General features: G+C 40.3%; 2 protein-coding genes across 7 annotated transcripts in view; one reads left to right on the forward strand and one right to left on the reverse strand.

The window, feature by feature from the left end:
- LOC119740410 (TP53-binding protein 1-like) overlaps positions 1–18,439 on the forward strand; it is a 53,625-nt gene that overhangs the window by 5,785 nt on the left and 29,401 nt on the right. For 5 of the 6 annotated variants that reach the window (XM_038215704.1, XM_038215705.1, XM_038215707.1 and 2 more), the window contains exons 2-10: positions 7,090–7,297; positions 7,664–7,763; positions 8,225–8,495; positions 9,000–9,106; positions 13,742–13,978; positions 14,338–14,485; positions 15,431–15,600; positions 16,930–17,052; positions 17,860–18,024. In XM_038215704.1, the coding sequence (XP_038071632.1) occupies positions 7,091–7,297; positions 7,664–7,763; positions 8,225–8,495; positions 9,000–9,106; positions 13,742–13,978; positions 14,338–14,485; positions 15,431–15,600; positions 16,930–17,052; positions 17,860–18,024 (1,528 nt within the window). In that variant the 5' untranslated portion in view covers position 7,090. The remainder of the gene's footprint in view (positions 1–7,089; positions 7,298–7,663; positions 7,764–8,224; positions 8,496–8,999; positions 9,107–13,741; positions 13,979–14,337; positions 14,486–15,430; positions 15,601–16,929; positions 17,053–17,859; positions 18,025–18,439) is intronic. The other variant, XM_038215708.1, reaches the window with a different exon arrangement.
- Positions 608–12,819, reverse strand: LOC119740412. The gene is made up of 6 exons (XM_038215710.1): positions 12,519–12,819; positions 10,834–10,944; positions 9,700–9,762; positions 8,028–8,141; positions 4,402–5,172; positions 608–3,208 (listed from the first exon to the last, which is right to left on the reverse strand). Exons 1-6 carry the CDS (start codon positions 12,663–12,665, stop codon positions 1,091–1,093), a joined length of 3,324 nt encoding a protein of 1,107 aa, XP_038071638.1. The 5' UTR covers positions 12,666–12,819; the 3' UTR covers positions 608–1,090.

Consider the following 18,439-nt stretch of genomic DNA (forward strand, 5'->3'; position numbering starts at 1 on the left):
TTGGTTAGGTCACTCCTGTCTGACACCACATGCAACCACTGCAGATGTTCAGAAAAATGTTTAATTGTGGAAGTTTAATAAGGTAAGTTGTTGCGGTAGCACCATGTGGCAAAATGAGGTTTGAGCATTTGCATAGGGACACACAAAGAGAGAACTGTACGAATGTACCTACATGTATGTTATGAATGACTCAATGCAGACTGATCTAGAAACCATGTATGCATGTACCAGAATGAACACTCGCTGCATACATGTACATTGTACAGTACTGTTGTAACCTCATAAGTTGTGGCTCAGCCATTAGTCTTAGCTGAAGAGGATGTTGTACATACATGTAAACCAGCTGAGTGATAACCCGCTGCCGCGAGAGCATGTTATCCCTACAAACCACTGTCACCCATAAACCACCACAAACAATGCCTTTGGAATCATGTACAGTAGCAGTTGTGAAATACCCGCTAACCTGTTTGCCAAATTTATGCAGCATGCATTCAAAACCTTTCACAATAATTCCAAGCAAAACTCTTAACATTTTTTTCAATTGGAATACAAGATGCAGCTAGAATTTTGGGCAACTTTACTGGGCAGCTCTTTTGTGGTATTTAGCTTCAATTCAATTCAATTCAATATTTATTTCCAAATCATACAAACACTATATAGTAATAATTACATGAAGAAAACAAACAGATGGAGACATATACACAAAAAGCCAAAGTTTGTAAGGGGAATGTCTTTGAATTAAATGAACTATACAGGGCGAGTCAAAAAAAGCAACCCCCAAATGTCAGGACCACCGAGTTTGTTGTGATAACGCCCCCTCACGGCGGTGGGTTATTGCGGTGGCAGATTATCGGTCAGATAGCCTGTTAGAAGTCAGGTAGATATATGGACAATTGTTTCTTGGACACTCCCACTTGTCTTGACTTGTACAATCTCCTTTTACCTACTGAGTGGTTCTTTAACCCTAACAGAACTCAACCCATCAAACCCCAATGGCATGTTTTGTTGGAATCTGTCAGGATGGGTACAGTAACCGTAAACTGACAGTCTTTTACATTGGGTTGCCAGGATGGGTACGGTTCCTAGTAAATTATGGTAGGGAGTTAGGGTTAATTTGGAACAACTGTGTGGGTTCTATCACTTGAAACAATTGCGTGGGTTGTATCAGTTGAAACAACTGAGTGGGATCTCTCAGTTTAAACAATACTTCGATATTAGACTTTACTGTGAAATTGTGCACACTTCGTAGATGATAGAGAAGGAGGTATCCCGAATCACAGTGGAATTGCTGATGGCAACAGCTCTCCATTGGGCACACAAACTGGTAGCCGTGAACTGTTGTCATATGAAAGATCAGTTCGGACCTGGTGCTTAGAATGTGTGGGCAGTCCCTGCATGTTAGTGAAATGCATGGTTCAGGGAATTCTGGTAGCAGTGGAATGGCAACAGTTTTGTCTTTCCCGTCGCACTGCCTGTCGATGAAAAAACAGTCGTGGATCGCAAACATGTGCTCCAGAAGCTGCTCTTGAGACGTGAAGGGTAAGTCACAATAAGAACACTTGCATGAAGTCTGGTGCTCGAAAACAGGAATGGCACATTTAGGGGCTGTACCGTTTCCCTTTTCTGTGTTTTCACTTGCTTTGGTTTCCCCAGAGCTGGATGGACTTTCCTGTTGTGTGGCATTTCTTGTACTTTTTATTCCATCATGTTTTTGATCCTCCTTGATTAATTGCCCCTCAAGGTTTGTATTATTTTCCAGTGTTTCATCACAGGTTTCTCTTGGCAAATCATTGCTGTCTGCTCCTCCGTTTGATGGTTGATCAGATGCCCTCTCTTCTGGCACTGACTCCTTGTCCGTTTGGTATTTCTTTAATTTCTTGCTTGAACCAGATTTTCTTCTTTTCGTTGATCTAGATCTTTTCCTCTTTGGACTGCAGTGGTCTTGGTTTGTGTTTCTTTTCTGAGCTCCACCATCCACTGATGTGTAGTTGTCCTCTTCCATTTCCTTGGGTGTAGATATACACTTATCTGTTGTGATTCGATTTTCTCCTTGCGATTCTGAGGTCTTGTTTCTTGTATCCTCACTTCCTGTAGAAGACACTGGTGGAAGTTCGAAGTTGCAGGCATTGTCAGGTGCTTTGTATTTGTGGATGTCATCGTGGCATTTCCTTATATGCCGTTTGAGACCGCTCAGCGTTGCAGTTGTACATTTGCAAGTGTGTACGTATGGGCATTTCAACTGGGCATGATGATTGTGCAACAAGTGGTTAATCAAGCTGTCTTCATCAATCCTGTTCTTGCAGATTCGACACTGTCTAGTTGATTTCCCATTGTTGGTCAGCTTCACAGCCCAAGCAGATTGGTCCATCCCTAAATCAGGCTTATTGCTTTCCCCAGGAGGGATGACAAGGCAATAGTCATGTGAAACATACAAGTGCCCCATTAGGCTGCGGTCAGTGAGATTCATATCGCAGTCAGGGCAATTCATCCAATTTGCCTGATCCTTACCGGGAGTGACTCTAGCCAAGGTTTGAACAGCATTGCCTTTCTTTTTACTGCCTTTTTTCGCTTTTGCAACTGGGCTTTCCTTGCAGCTGGACCGAGGACCTGTCTCATTGCCATTGTGGTTAATCGTTGACATGATGTTCTTGGCGGGTTTCAAATCAGTTGTGAGTGGTTCCTGTCCACTTTGGTTACTTGCCAGTGAATTGCCATCTGGAAAGGTCACTTTCCACTGCTGCATTGTTGCTGCTGCATTCTGCTGCTGCATTGTTGCTGCTGTATTCTGCTGCTGTATTGTTGCTGCTGTATTCTGCTGCTGTATTGGCTGTCCCTTATCAGGAGTGACACTAGCTAAGGTTTGATCAGCATCGTCTTTCTTTTCACAGCCTTTGTTCACTTTTGCAACTGGGCTTTTCGTGCTGCTGGGCGGAGGACCCTTGTCATTGGGAATGGTGGACTCTGAAATGGTGTTCCTGTCGGGTTCCAAATCAGATGTCAGTGACTGCTGTCCACCTTGGTCACTTGCCAGTGAATTGCCGTCTGGAACAGTCACTTTCTGCTGCTGCATTGGTGATTCTTGAGTTGACACACTAGGTGGTTCTTGTGCAATTGTCGTTAAAATCGGTTGTGGGTGTGTGTTCAGGTAGACTAGTTTCAGTCCTTGAACCACTACTGGTGACTCATGCTGACGGTAACTGTTCTCAGGCTGCAGTGGGAAAAACCAAGGAAGTGTTGCTCATGAAAGTGATACATGTAGTCATTTCATACCATGAGTGATACACAGGGTGTCAAAAAACAAAGGAAAACCAGATGTAAATGGAAACCTTAAAAAAATCTGTTTTTAAAATGAAAGATCAAGTGAGAGACCAATGTGTCCTCTCTCCAACGACACCTTGATTGTGTGTTTGTGGCCATGGACTACTGAGCATTTACTGTTAAATATCAAGGGGAAGAACTTGTACTGGGCCAAGTTTCACCTTTTGCTGGATGATTTGTAAATGCAAAGGTTGAAATGGTGAAAAACAATTGGGCCACGAGGGGTTTACTTTAAGAATGAGAGTTCTTAAATTGCTGTTTCCAAATTAATTAAAATGGTTTGAAGAAAATGATGTCTTCTTTATTTAACTTAAGCTGGTGCACACGCCCAGAATACCAGTTACCCTTTTGCACAAACTTGGCCCAGCCGGTACAAGTTTTGACCCTTGACAGAACAACATGGAATGCTCAGTCATCCGTGGCCGCGACACATAATCAATGTATCAGTGGAAAGAGGAGACAATTGGTTTTTCACATGATCTTGAACTTATTTGCAAATATTTATTAGATTTTTTATAATTTACATATTTATTCCACAGTAAAGTGCGACACTATAGAAGACCTTTTGAATTTTGATAATACAACTAGGATCTTGGTCTCTCAATTTTTGCTGTTAACATTGCAAGCTTTGAACAAATATCCTCAGCTGCAAAGGATATATATACATGTACAATGTACATATACTTGTACCGGTAACTGGTTTTGTATTTTAGAAAATACTGCATGGATATTGTTTTTAAAAGTGTTACGTATGTAATGAAGGACAATCAAGACAAAAACATAACATTTAATGAACCCCCCCCCATGTTGTCTGATTCAAGAAGATGTACAAAGGTTCTTGAATCAGACAACATGGGGGTCATTAAATGTTATGTTTTTGTCTTGATTGTCCTTCATAATTTAAGGAGCATTGTCCTTCACAAATTTAAGGAGCATTGGTGTTTTTAATTCTCTTATGCCATTGAAGTAATGTATCATGCCATGAAAGTGTTTTAAGAATGAAACCCTGTGGTAAGTCTTTTGATTGTATCCGAGGAAGCCAATGTCCTTCTGGGGATTTTAAGCTCTTATTTTTTTACAAACCTTGCTTATTCTGGAAGATCCACGCAGCAATCCTCGTGGAAGGCAGTGGAAGGCAGAGTCAAGGGCAATGTACCGGTACTTGTTGATGTCATGCTGTTCACTCATGTGATGTCTGAGGCAGGCCAGTGAGGCAAATGGACTTTTGCAGGTGTTTACATGCGGACATATCGGAAGGAACCAATGGTTCTGCAGCATGTGGTACACCAAATCAGAGCCGGCGATCATGGTCGTGCAGACTGGACATTGTCTAAAGCACGTCGGTTTCAAAGTCAGCTTTACTGCCAAAACGTTCTCACATAGGTTGGTTCTTAAATCTAGTGGTTTGAACCTGCGAGGAGGGACAAGGAAAGTGTAGTCGTGGCAGATAAACATGTGCGGCATTAGGGTATCAGAGAGGAGGTTCTTTTGGCAATCCTTGCATTGAACCCATGATGCATTTACATCAATTGTGCATGTGATGCGCTTGACTATTTTCGATTTTATGCCTGGCTTCATTTTGGGCACTTGCATGCGTTGTGTGCATCCCACGCACCCGCACTTTGGATAAATTTTCCTTAATTTGGGGTGAGGGTTCAAATCAGTGGTCGGATTGGCGACACTGATAGCCACCGTCTGCTGCTTTGGAGTTGCCTCTTGTGTAGGCAGTAGGTTTGGATCTGGCATGCCTGCTCCTGAAATCTCCTCTGCATGTACATTGATGTCCACTGGTCTCACGTCTTGGTTTTCAGCTAGCTGCTTATCATCGCAAGAACCATCCCCATGTTGCGAGGGCTACATTGGGAAAACAAAGCAGACGTTGTAAATAGGACAGTCAATACATGAACTGTAATGACACTTATTTCAGTTTCAGGCTAGGAATGATATTTGTGAGAGGTTTTAACATAACACCCATGTGAAGTAAAGTTTTTGTGCTATCTCTAAAAGGAGAGTTGGCCCCGACGAGAATAAAAATCACTGAGTTACTTGGTGGAAGTTGGATAGTGTTTGCAAGCAAAGCAACATAAGGAAAATTTTCCCCTTTTTTGAGATTCAAAGGGCATATGTAATTTTTTTTGAAATGCCTTCCTTGAAAAACTTACAAACTTAAAATAGCTTTAAAACTACTTAACTGGCTGGAAAAGCTAAGCCTCCTCTACTTAAACCCCAACACCAGAAAGAGCCCAGCAGTCTCTTGAAACAACTAAACTTATTCTTCTCAGAACCACACAACTCTAGGGATTATGTTGGGCGCGATAGGTCAATGTGTGCGATTGGTCGATCGTGCTGTGTTATCGGTCGATCATGATACTATTGGTTGATCGCAATGCCGCCAATTGAACACCTTTTCTTTGTTAATCATATCTCTGGAGGATTATTACAAGTAAAGTTGGAGATATCCGTCATGATCGACCAATGGCACAGTGTGATCGACCGATAAGGCAGATCAACCGATTGCGGCCCATGGTGTAACGGTTCCATGTGTACGTTACAGTAAGCCAATGAGGAAACTTTCCTTACAAATGTTTTCAAAATAAGACCATTTTTGGGCTCAAGATTTGATCTGAAAACCCTTAAACTGAACACTTCTCCAAAATTGACATCACAGGAACAGCATTCTTGTTGTCAGGAAAAGCATGGACAATTTTTTTTAAATGTTCTAGGCTACTTTTTTTCAATAAAATTAACCAAAAAGGGATATGAAAAAACTTTTCATACATGTACATTTACATTGTAATAGTCCAAAATTGACTCAAGTTTGACCATTCTCAATGCAAAGCCTTAAATCGCATTTAAAGGGACACTAGGTCCTGGAACAGCCCAAGTGAACTACAAAACGCGCTTTGAACGAAATGATGTTTATCGGAAAGAACATTTAAAAGGAGGATATAAACATCCACACAACTATCCTTTAAAAACTGGTTTTTTTTGGTGTTCTTCCTGTGTTATGCGTGCGAAAAAAAATTTTGGGGTCCACTTTTGCGACCCAAAAAAGTTGAGCTGTTTGGGTGCTAGTTGTGATTTCATTCGTAAAGTGTTCGCCTTTTGCAGATGTCAAAGAAAATATATTTTGTACATTGTTGGTGATTGGTCACCGCTGTTCCCGAGACAAACGTGTGTCGTACAAACACGGAACGACAGGAAAAAGTATTCGTGCTCTAAAGCGTCGTGTCCGATGTAAACAACCGGTTTTTTCCCCTCTTTTCTCGGGAACGGTAAGACATCAAGTTGGTTTCCTTTCAACCAGATGTTTTAAATAGGATAAGTATAACAATCCAAAACATGACATTTTCAGGGATTTCAGGACGTAGTGCCCCCTTTAATTTTAGCAGTTAGCAGATTTGTTTTCATATTGGCAAGTGTAGTCTGTATTTCCAGACTGTCATTCAAGTACAAGACAAATGAAGTCTATGTGTTTTGAGTTGACATAGTTGGGTGTTTTGAAGTCTTAAATCAGAGTCTGAATAAGCTTAAGTTAGACCAAATTTAGAATAGTTTTTCTAAACGTTTTTCGGATTAGGGCCTTTAACCAAGTCTCAGTATAATTGTGAATCCAACAGGTCAAGTCCCAGGCTACGCATTTTGAGTTCAATCTGAATTACAAATGGTGTGACTCATGTCAGGCTGAGTGTAAAGTCCTATGGCAATACCTTGAAAAAAAAAAACCCCAAAGAACAAGAAAATGAATTCGCTGCATTTCTGTCTTGGCAGAATGGACAGTCTCCCGTTTAGTCAGTCGGGGCTGCTGGGGACCCAGGGAGAGGACCCTTGCTTCATGGTCATGAACTCCCAGGTGGAGGAGTCTCAAGACGCAGCGCAGGCTGTTAAGATGACCAACACGGGCCTGACTGGGCCCAACAAGCAACGGATGCTGTGGGAGCTTGCCGCGCTGAGAGGAACCCAACCCAGTCCAGTTTTGGTAAGAGAATTGGGTTGAAAGTTTGCATGAATTTGGAGAAAAAAAAATATGACGATTGCCACCAAAATTTGATGATGTATGACTCATGCTCTTAAAAAACCCAACATTTTCCTCCCTGAACGCCTTATCCCCCAGGCTCATCTTAATTTAAGAAAGTCAAATTGATTGATTTCGTTTAAGCATGAAACTTGGTACAATAACATTTATTAGGGTACCTTCTCAACGATTTTGAAATTTCTGCAAGTTTTGAGATGGTATTGTGAACCAAGAACAGTTGTAAGGATTGAAGCAGGAATAAAGTACACGGTTTGTTTATGTGTAATTTTTCTTGACACTGATACAACTTTTCCTTCCTTCAATATTTAGATAGCAGATAATCACCATGGTGCTGGACACTTTACGTCATTAAAAACAAAGGATCGAAAGCATCCACAAAAGGAGGAATTCAAGGCAAGAAAAATGACAGGTGAAGATATGTATATAATTGAAAAAAGCACATGAAAAGGATGAATCTCCACTACCTAAACCTCTACACCAGCGAGAGTCCGGAAGTCTCCTGATGTTAAAACAAATGATTCATCTTAGAACCACACAATTTAAAAGAGATAACATTCATGATAATTTACCACAAACCTTCCGTACTTAGGCTGGAAGGGAATGGGGAAAAGCACTTCACAGATGATTCAAATATAATGTCACTGAAGGAAGGAGAATGAAGCAAAGTACTCACATTTGAACGAGGACGCTCTTGCTCCTCTGCATGTGCACTCAGCTCTACTGGTTTAACATCTTGGTTTTCAGCTAGCTGGTCATCATCAGAAGAACCATCCTCTTGTTGCGAGGGCTAATTGGGAAAACAATATATTATTAACAACACATATTTCAGTTTTAGTTAATTTTTTTGGTGCCGTCTGTTGCTTCTTTAAGGATCACAGCCAACGAACCCACAACAGGGATCAAGCTCAGCACCAAACCAAGGTGACGGTAACCAGGGAACCGCAGCAGGGAATGATGGGACTGGAGGCAGTAACCAAGGCAACCAGGGGCAGGATGCAGGCGGCGGGGCTGCTGGGGGTGATGAGGGTGGTGGCAATGGGGGTGAGGAAGGGGGAGGCGGGGACGGGGAGGACGATGATGAGGAAGATGACCACGAGGAGACAGGGGAGGAGACATCTCAAGACACAAGCAGCAGCCACAGGTGAAAACTTGAAAACGGGTTTGCGAAATGCTGGCTTCATCGCTGAAGATTCATAAGAATACTACCATTTTCAAATCCAATGACAGTTCACCAAACATTAGCCTCGTGTGACACAACTGGGCATCTGTGAAACTCGCATGTTTATTGTGCTTGAGTCTGTCCAGATAGGTGACTTAAATAATGAACAAAGCGTGCAAAGCTGAGATTTTATTGACCCATTCTAATAAGCTGCACCTTCAGTAGTCTTAATTTTTTCAGTACATGTAATGGAATGTGATGTTAAAAAAATAAGGCTCAAACACCCCTTCCCCACACCCCCCCCATTTTTTTTTAAAAACTGGGAAGAATCCTGGTTAACATGGTAACGTTTAGAAAAGTGCTAGATTGGGAATTTCATGATTCCTAGTTTGGGAATCGCCTGTGTTCAGTGTATAACACATTCTTAACTGATGTTTCAAATTCACTGTACATAAGTGTACATGTTTTTTTCATGTACGCCTGTAGCTCGGTGCCTAAGTTGGTGCCGCCTCCAGCACTTCACACACCGCCAAGAACAGTGAGAGTCAAGGAAATCGTGGGAGGTACTGTTGGGAGCCCAGCCACATCACCAGGTGAGTTTGCACAAACAAAAAAGGGTTTGCACAAAAATTATTCCCAACACCCCAACAAGCCACAACAAACTACCCCAGAATAGGCCTACTATTACTATAGTTTTGCCACTTCAGTCTAAAACTACACTTTGTTTTTGGTTCCTAAGTCTGTCTTGTCAGTAATGTTATTCGCTATAAAAATAACCATTGTCGGATGTGATGTGATTTTGTGCACTTGAGGGGCCATTTGGTTCTTGAGGGGCCATTTGGGCCATTTGGTCAATCTCATGGACCAAATCAAAGCTGTCAAAACTGTTTCGTTTGTTAATACATGTACAGTGAAATCACGATAAGTCAAGGTCTAATAATAATAAACGTTTCAGAAAGTCAAATTAAAGATGTTTAAGACCCTTTTAATGCTACCCTGATTTCCCTGAAGAAAATGTATGCGTGTACGTGTAGATAACTTGATTGTAGAAAATATGGAACCTTGTTTAACTCATCTCTGGATATCTCATTTTTTTAATGCATATCCTTGAGACTGGATTTATCAAGATTTCACTGTGTTGATTTTGGAGCAGTAAGGTTAACACATAATGTCATCAGTTTCTTACCATAGGAAGTAGAACAGATGATTCTGGTGAGACAAACAAATAATCCCCATCTCCATGCAATTCCTACAGAGACCAATGAAATCAGAAAGAAATTGCAGCATTAGGGACATTACAAATCAGACAGTGTTTGGGTACTTCAGGAGCTCAGGGAATAAACCTGAAAATGTTATTTTCTATCCCTTCAAATCTTAAAGGGAAGATACAACATTTGCAAACATCACATAAGGAAATGATCAAATTATCAAGAAATACCTTACTGGATTGTAAGGGAATGACAGTCTAAAGCATCGTGTAAAATCGTGGCTCCTGGTGTGCTGACATTTTCAAGAAAAATGTTATTTTTCCAACGCTGGTCGGCCGACCAGCGTTGGAGAAGACTGGCTTTTTCAAAAACTACTCCTATTTTTTCTTAATTAGTTATTCCGCATTTTCTTTGCAATTGATGACACACCTGTGAAGGGATACAAGCCTGCTAGACTGATTCTCTGACCTTACAATTCCCCAAAGTCTATAAATTGCTCTGTTTCATCTTAAGTGGGGTCAGGGAACCAAACTACAAGAATATGATTGGTTTTCTTGGTTTTTCCAGCATCTAAGAACCCAAAACGTGAAACAAGTCATCTTCACAATATTTGCTATAGCATAATAATCCTCCAAATCCATTTATTTCTGAAAATTGCAGCAAAAGCAAATGTTGTACATTCCCTTTAAAAGTAACAGTAAACAAATCAGTACAAGTTTTTCTTTGTTAAAGTACCGTTACGTGGTGTATCCAAAAAAATTGTCAAAAATTTACTCGGGTTTTACCATTCTCAATGCAAAACCTCAAATCTCATTTAAGTTTAGCAGTTAGCAAATTTCTTTTCATATTTGCAAGCTTATTCTGTATTTCCAGACTCCTATTCAAGCATGAGGCAAATGAAGTGTACAATGTATGTGTTTTGAGTTGACACGGTTAAGTGTTCTGAAGTCTCTATTTCAGAGTCTGTATAAGCTAAAATAAGACACAATTTGGAATAGATCTTGTAAAAGTGTTTCTAGTAATTGCAAATCTAACAGCTACGAATTGTGAGCCCATTATTTGCACTGCCTATGTGGTTTATCTGTAACTGAAACCTTTACTAGTTTACTCACATCCTCATCCAAATCACTTGGACAAGCGTTTTCTGATTCTTGCTTGACTTCTGTAGCAGATGTAGTCTGGCAGTCCTCTTGTAGGGAGTCCAGTGGTTTGGGGCCGTACATCTGTAACCATGCAAAATTAGTCAACTTCAAACCGTGCTAATAAGTATCAACATGACGCTAAAAATACAAAAAAGTATCCTGATACTAATAGGAGTACCGACTTCTATTATCAAAAACGTTAATCCAGAACTTTTGATTCATTTGGATGGAAAAAAACAAATTCTCAACTCCTGCTTTCCATATCAACAGATTGCACCAAACATTACCACGTGAGCTGGCACTTTCATTAAAACCATCGTGTGTTTTTATCATAACTTTATAAATAAAATGGTACAGACTAGTACAATCATGCCCAGAAAGTTCAGACTTTTATTAAAACTGGTATAAAAAGAAATAATGAAAAGCTTTCCGCACCTTTCCGCAAAGCAGCTCAAATTTATCATTTTTTTGGGTTTTTAGTTTACGCTGATGGCATCGGTGCCTGACTTATACATGTAATCTGGCACGCGGTAACAGTTATAACTCGTGCACACATGTTCCGTGTAATTGCTGCATTACATGGAGTGTGATCGGCCCCTGCAAGACTTTGTCTGGCACCCGGTATTAGCAGTGATAATGCGTGGACACATATTCCGTGTTGCTGCGTTATGTGGAGTGGGATCAGAACTATACTTTGCCAGTGCCTAAGGGCACTACGGCAGGCCATCTGGCATTGTCTGGTCGCATTGCGGAGTTTCTTCGTCGCGTGCCTGGACAGTGCGAAGGTCCGGGGAAAAAACTCGTAACTTTTTTGTTATGAATATGAGTGGTAAAGACCTGATTCAAAAATTAAGTTACTGTTTATTTAATGGGGATTCCTATGATATCAAACATTTTAATAAGATTAATAAATGATGCTGAAAGTAGTTAATGTAAATCTAACATTTAACATTTGGGCCAAATACAAAAAAACCCACATGTTTATCGTCCCTGCCAACTTCCTTTTTGGAGGCTGCCTAGTTCCTTTAAAAAAAAAAAAAACACGGAAAGTGATACATTTTAACTAGTGACATCATTTTGGCCTCTATGTCTGTTACCTTTAGCGGCCACCTTGAAAAATAGCCTGGATTTTTTTATTTTTTGTTATTTTTGAAAAATGCAGTAAAAAAACACCGAAAAAGTCCACAAATTCGGCGGTTAAAGCAAATGCATCTAAAACTGTTCACTGTAGACCAATACAACTCTAAATGACACTGTAAATATGTTCAGTTCTCTTGTCCAACTTGTCTTTCATTTTAAAAGTGTCTTTGAACAGTGGAAACACCAACGGTTGCAGGAAATTGTAAAATGGCGGCCATCTTGAAAAATAAAAATAAAAAGCCCTTCTTCCTCCTTTTTTTCAAAAACCCGGACAAGAAACATGTTTTTTTCTTATTAGGCCTAAACATGTTTTTAAAAAATTTATTTGGCCTTAGTACCTTACTGACTAGTTACAGAATTGAAACTCCAAATTCGGCCATTTAAATTTATCTCCAAAATGCAAACACATATGAGGCTGATTCACATGCCATTGATTTTGTTGTTTAATTCTCTTTTCAGTTATACAAAAGTGATATTTCTTTCGTTAAAAATATAAAATTCGCTGGACTCCATACCTGTTGCTGCATCGACAGCCAGGTTGCCATGTTGTGCCACACACTCTCAATCTCATCTTCAAATTTTGGCTCAGTTTTTATCTTCAACATTCTCACAGGATTCATGTTGTAGCTCTCCTCTTGAACATCACCTTCACTATTCATCATTCTGCTGTATATTGACAAATATACCCCACACAAAATTAGACACAAACACTGAGCGCTGCATCAGTGCCTGCACTGTTTTCATTGATCTCCGAGCTCCATGTACTGATTGACATTTGACCTCAACTACCATAAGCTAGACTAGAGAGGGCAGCATTACAATTTTCAGCAATCACAAGAGGGCGCTATTTAGAAATTGTAATCCTAAACAAGGAGCTATAAAAAGGATTTTTATAGCTCCATGACCTAAATACTGATCTTGATGATAAGCTTAATGATACATTGCATTACAGATTATGTTGTTTTCTGATTGCTTAAGCTTTTTGTTTAGCTAAGATATGAAATGAAAGGAGTAGAAAAGTATTTTAAAAACATTGAAGGTTTTTTGGGGGGGTTGGCTTTCCATAAATCTGAAAATGCTGAATTTGTAATTTCTAGTAGGGGGTACGTACATGTAGGGGGTACGTACATGTAGTTAATATATTTACAGACAAAGAATAATATCCGACTTTCCTTATGCAGTGTTGCCAAACCTCTCCATAGAAAAACAAATTCATTCAGTTAAAAACTGGTACTATTATCTTAATAATGCTTACTGTTGAACTTTTGTGAACAATTTTAGTGTCATGAATTTATCAACTTTAAGGAAATTGTTAACGTTAATGCATGTTCGGGGCCGCGCCACATTAGGGTACGCCAACAATACAGTGAACTTCCTAGATCTTCCACGTTGATCTTACAATTATTATCAGCCTGAAAGATTTCCCTTTTAATGAGATAGTATTCATGTTTATATATTTCTCAACCAAATCCAGCAACGAGATAATCACCAATTAAAAGATGGGTATTAAAAAAAAAAGTAACAAAAAAAGGGGGAGGGGGCTTTTAATAAAAAAAAACTAATGAACAAATAAAAAAATTAATGCTTACATAGCGCTTTCTGTTGTATCCACAATATCAAAGCGCTTTATATACAAGTACAAGAGAATGTTTAATTATCTCTCAAAATCTTTAACAAAAAAAAGTGACAGGAAACATATTTCACAAAATAATTTCAAAATAAAATTTATCATTATCAGACGCAGCAGCTGGCCCAGAACAAAGCGACGATGACCAAGGAGTAGGCAGTGAGAGAGGGGGCGGAGTTAGTGACGCCCCCACCGCTGTGGTAGGGGATTCGACAGACGAGGGTCAGGGGGCTGTCACCACCCCGTCGCCTCCCAGTGAGCGAAGTAGAGACACAGACGGACAGGCAGGAGGGTCTGGACTCATGGACCCACCGTTGCATTCCATGATCCCAAGGAAGAGATCATCAGGTAGGCAAAACTAGGCCTGTTTTGCAGGCAGTATATGGTGAAAAACTGGATTGATACCTTGTCGAATTTGCTTTAGGAATGGTGACTAAATGTGGATGTAAATGAACAGAGGGGTGTACAGTGCGGACAGAGTTTAAATTTCCTCAATAATCCAATGAAATATTGCCCAAAAGACTGCTTGAGACTGGGCCATTTTTTGTATTTTCTTGTACCTGTTATTGTGTTTGCTCTCTAATAAGGCTCAAGACAAAATTCCTTTTTAGATTGTCTTTGTTTTGGAAACTCAGTTTCAGGTCTTTTTATGAAAAGGGGAACTAACTAACAGTAATAAACAGTGGATTCTACTGTTTGGATTGCAGATACCAGTCATTCCAGCATCAGCAGCAGTAGCAGTCATAGCACCAATTCCAGTAGCTACCATGCATCACACGACACTGCATCCAGCAGTCTACTCAGTTCCTTATCAACAAGTTCATCTGGCAGTTCTGGAGTGCAGGCTACATCCTCGTAAGTTGCTGCAGTTTCAAAAATAAACTCTACATTTCCTTGCCTTTGGTGTACACTCAGTTACAGCTTTTGCTAAACTGTATTGCAACCCCCAACGAGGTGACTTTTCAATGTTGGCGAAGACAAAACTCAACATTTCGCGAAAGTTTATAGGATCAAGTTATGTGTTGTTATGGAGTCCTGTTCAGATTTGAACAGTTATACTGAAATTACAGGTTGGCACAGGACCACAACCAATTTGTCATAATTTAAACAAGTTTTGTTCTTAGACGAGTATGAGAACAGAAAGCCCAGGGATGATTGCTCAAATGCTGTGTTAATCTTGGAGTAATTCTTTCCATAAAATTGTTCTGAAAAATTTAGAAGGTTAGAACCCATCTTTAGTAAATTTGGGTAGGCAATTAAAAATGCGTACCTTGTGCTATTTTCAAGTTTCACCTCGAAAAATAGAATTGTTTTATTCAATTGCTAATCTCTTAGCAAGTAAAAGTTATTCACTTTTGAATGAGACATCAAACGAAAAAAAATCCACCGATGTTTAGTTATTGAATTATTTCCTCACAAAATTTGATTTATTGGCTGCAAGACAATATTTCGGCTCTTGCATGGCAGGTTCATTTGTGCACACATTGAAAGCCTTATCAGAGGTTTACAGAGGCCCAAAATGGAGGGGGGGGGGGCTTTTGGGCTTATAAAAATAAAAACAAGCCATACAAATTGAAAATTTGTTAAGAGGAAAAAATCAAAGATTTGAAGAGCGCAGGGTATGCAACTTAAAATCATGTATTTTATTTGAATCAAAGATCCTAGAAGAATATGCACGGAGTTGTATTCCACGACATTCTTGTGCAACTGGGATGAAGTTATCCCCTCTCTCGTTTTCAACTGAAAAAAAAATACCCAAAACTGGATGCTACCGTCTGACTCTGTTTTTCTCTTATGTAGAGGGTTCACACAAGTCAAGGAACATCCAGCCAAGCCTTCGGTACCGCTTCCACGCACTCCCTCTCATGTCCTTGAGTCGTTCCGTGGGGAAGCCAGCGGGGAGGGAGAATCGGAACATCCTCAGTCCTCACAGCAAGATCTATTTGCTGATGTCGCAGAGGAGAAGAGAGGTAGGTATTAGAATGTCCCAACCCTAGACAAGGGGGAAAGGGTAGCGGGGGAAATAATTTGATGAACCCATAAGTCTCCGTACCGCCCTTGACTGCCCTGCCTGTTACTCCTTAATACTGCTAAAAAACATTCCCAGCGCAGTTGGTGAAGGCAAACCTAATTTGATTTATATCACCCTGACGCAAAATTCCATCTTATAATAGTTTATGCGGTACCCGCTGCTATGTACATCAGATTTGAACAAGCCAACCGATCCCGTTAGCTCGGTGGTCGAGTGGTAAGACATCTGCACTAGAAAGCAGGAGGTCGTGGGTTCGAGTCCCACCCGAACGATTTTTTCCAACTTTCACTCGGGAGGTTACACACTGAGTATACAGTGTTTATACGTTGGTGAAGGGCAAACCTAATTTGATTTACATCACCCCGACGCAAAATTCCATCTTATAATACTTTACATGGGCTCGATGCAAAATGAAAAGGAATGCACATTTGGTTTCCTGCACAGTGGAGGATTTGGGAGGATTTAGGTAAAGTCCCAGCGGAATGGCCAAAGGCGTGAGGAATAACGTGATAAAACTCTGCCCAGGCTTTGGTAATGGTGATGCTAATATCTCTTGTAGTGGAGGACTGAAAATGACAGCAAGCTTGCAAAGGGTCTGCATGCATATTCAGTGTTTATTTTGATATTTGGTTTTTGCTGGATTCTCCCCATGCTCGGTGCCACAATGTTTTATTTTGCCAGTTCCATGTCCTGTCTTAATTTCAACTTCATCCTCGGTAACTCATCCCATTACCTGTAATTTGTTGTCTACCGTTATTTGTTTTTACCAGATTTACCCATTTTCTTGATTCGGGTCAAACCCACTAGACACGCTAGTTTTGTTTTTACAGCACAATATTTGCTGCTTGTGAATATTTGACTCGGAATAACTGAAAATCACAACGCAGGCATTTGTTCTACGGTTTCCCTAGTAGAAAAAAAATATACCCAAGCCCAACAATATGAATATGAAAGCTTGCTGCTGGCAACCAAATCCTACTACCAAAGCATCTCAAAAAGTCTTGCATTTTTAGCTGAGTTTGAAGAGGTAAACTTATAATGCATCTTGCAAACCCGGAAGAAATCCGCAGGATTAGCATGAAAAGAAGCAGAAATGGCAAGCAAAGCAATAAAAGAAGTTTTTTTTTTTGCTGGCAGATATTCAGTGGTTTTGCCCCCTTTGGATTGATATTTGTTCAATTTCTCCCCAAATCCTTTCTTTTCACTCATTGTCTGCACTGCATGATCTCCCATTCGTTTGACCCCACATGCATGTCCGTATCAACAGCTGACAGAGTCCGGGTACTAGCCAATGAGACCAGCACATCCGAAGACGCCTCCATTGCCGAGATCCCGCCCACCCCAGAGGCTTATAAATATGGATTTCAAGACACGCCTCCTCATAAACTGGGTACATCTTTGCTGATTGTAAACCTGCGTTATTCCATCTGATTTCATTTCATTTCAGAAACTTTTTATTCTAGGGCTGCCACGCTATCGTCGTAATGAACGGCAGTGGCACGGCACTGTTCTAAACAACATGTGGTTGCCGTGCCAAACTCTATTCAATTCGAAGTTGGGGTAAACATTTTAGAAATGCGCATGCTCACTCTCTCTCGTGCCGCATCACAGGGAGTGAAGTCTGCACGAATATCTTGATCATGCTGAAGGTCCATTGAACTGCTTTAACCTGGCCAGTTACTCCAGATACATTAAGGTTCGACTATTAAGTTCAGAGCAATTGCCATGCTGTAGACAAGCTATGGCTGCACTCATTTCAAGTTCGGCGCGGCCATAGCATGGTGTCTAGATCGGGCCTAAGTCTCGGTTAATATGACTAATCAGACCGCCATTTGTCTTTGGTTTCGTTGGCATGGAATGGTATGCTAGTCCATCTCATGTTATTCTCAAACTAGTTTTGGTACCCATTTGTACTTGCCGAAGAACACAGCTGCTGCATTCGAACCTCTGAGCCTTTGATCATGAGTTGCAAACCCCCATTCACTGGGCCACGCTACTCCCGAATAATAAGTCAAACAACGAAGTTGCATTTAAGCTTACATTGTGCCACTTGCTAAGGTGTAATAAACTTTTGTTTTGTATTGTCATTTAGAGAAAGTGTCTCATTCATGTTTTTGTTTTTAACAATGCTGGTACTGAATTTCTTAACCTCAAAACCTTGACCAATTTATTATGCTTCTGTGAATTTAATTCTTAGATCAAACTTTGAGACATCATCAAGACCCCGGCAGTCTGCATCAGCTAGGAGAGCAAGTCTTGGTGAATGAGACCAGCACCTCGGACGACGCCTCAGTCACCATCATCCAGCCCTCCCCTGAGGCCTGGGGGACAGTCATTGCCAATACGCCACCCCACAAGATTGGTAGGTGTTTTGAAAGCTTAGGGGATAGCATGTGCTTCTTAGTTTTAGCAACCCAGAATAAGGATCCTTAAAAAAAGGCAAAAGTGAATATAGGGCAGGAGAGCTCAGTTGGTAGGTCGTCCATTTTGTTCATCAGACACTTATAGTTTTAAATTCGCTAGATCTTTTCTAACAGGTAAGGTTTGAAGGTTTACATGATGATGGTAGCAAGAAGATGATGAACTGTAGCACCATAGGACAAATATCTGAGATTTGTCACATGGTGCTACGTACTGTAAATCTTAATCATTCCAACAGGTAATTGTAATCTTTTATTGTCTCTGCGTGGTTAGTCCATTTGACAAAATATTGTTTTTTCCTTTTTGTTTTTTTTAGGTTAAAAATTTTTTTTATTGAAAAAAAGATGCTGGTTTCT

The sequence above is a fragment of the Patiria miniata genome, unplaced genomic scaffold (genome assembly GCF_015706575.1).
Source record: "Patiria miniata isolate m_02_andy unplaced genomic scaffold, ASM1570657v1 HiC_scaffold_5, whole genome shotgun sequence".
NCBI lineage: Eukaryota > Metazoa > Echinodermata > Asteroidea > Valvatida > Asterinidae > Patiria > Patiria miniata.

What these genes read in the sequence shown, in the direction of transcription:
- LOC119740412 (XM_038215710.1), bottom strand. Translation starts at nt 12,665, where the DNA reads ATGATGAATAGTGAAGGTGATGTTCAAGAGGAGAGCTACAACATGAAT. An exon ending in CATCTGTTCTACTTCCTATG is followed by an intron (nt 8,142 to 9,699) that starts GTAAGAAACTGA and finishes TTTCCCAATTAG; the next exon opens with CCCTCGCAACAAGAGGATGG. An exon ending in GATCTTCCAGAATAAGCAAG is followed by an intron (nt 3,209 to 4,401) that starts GTTTGTAAAAAA and finishes TTCCCACTGCAG; the next exon opens with CCTGAGAACAGTTACCGTCA.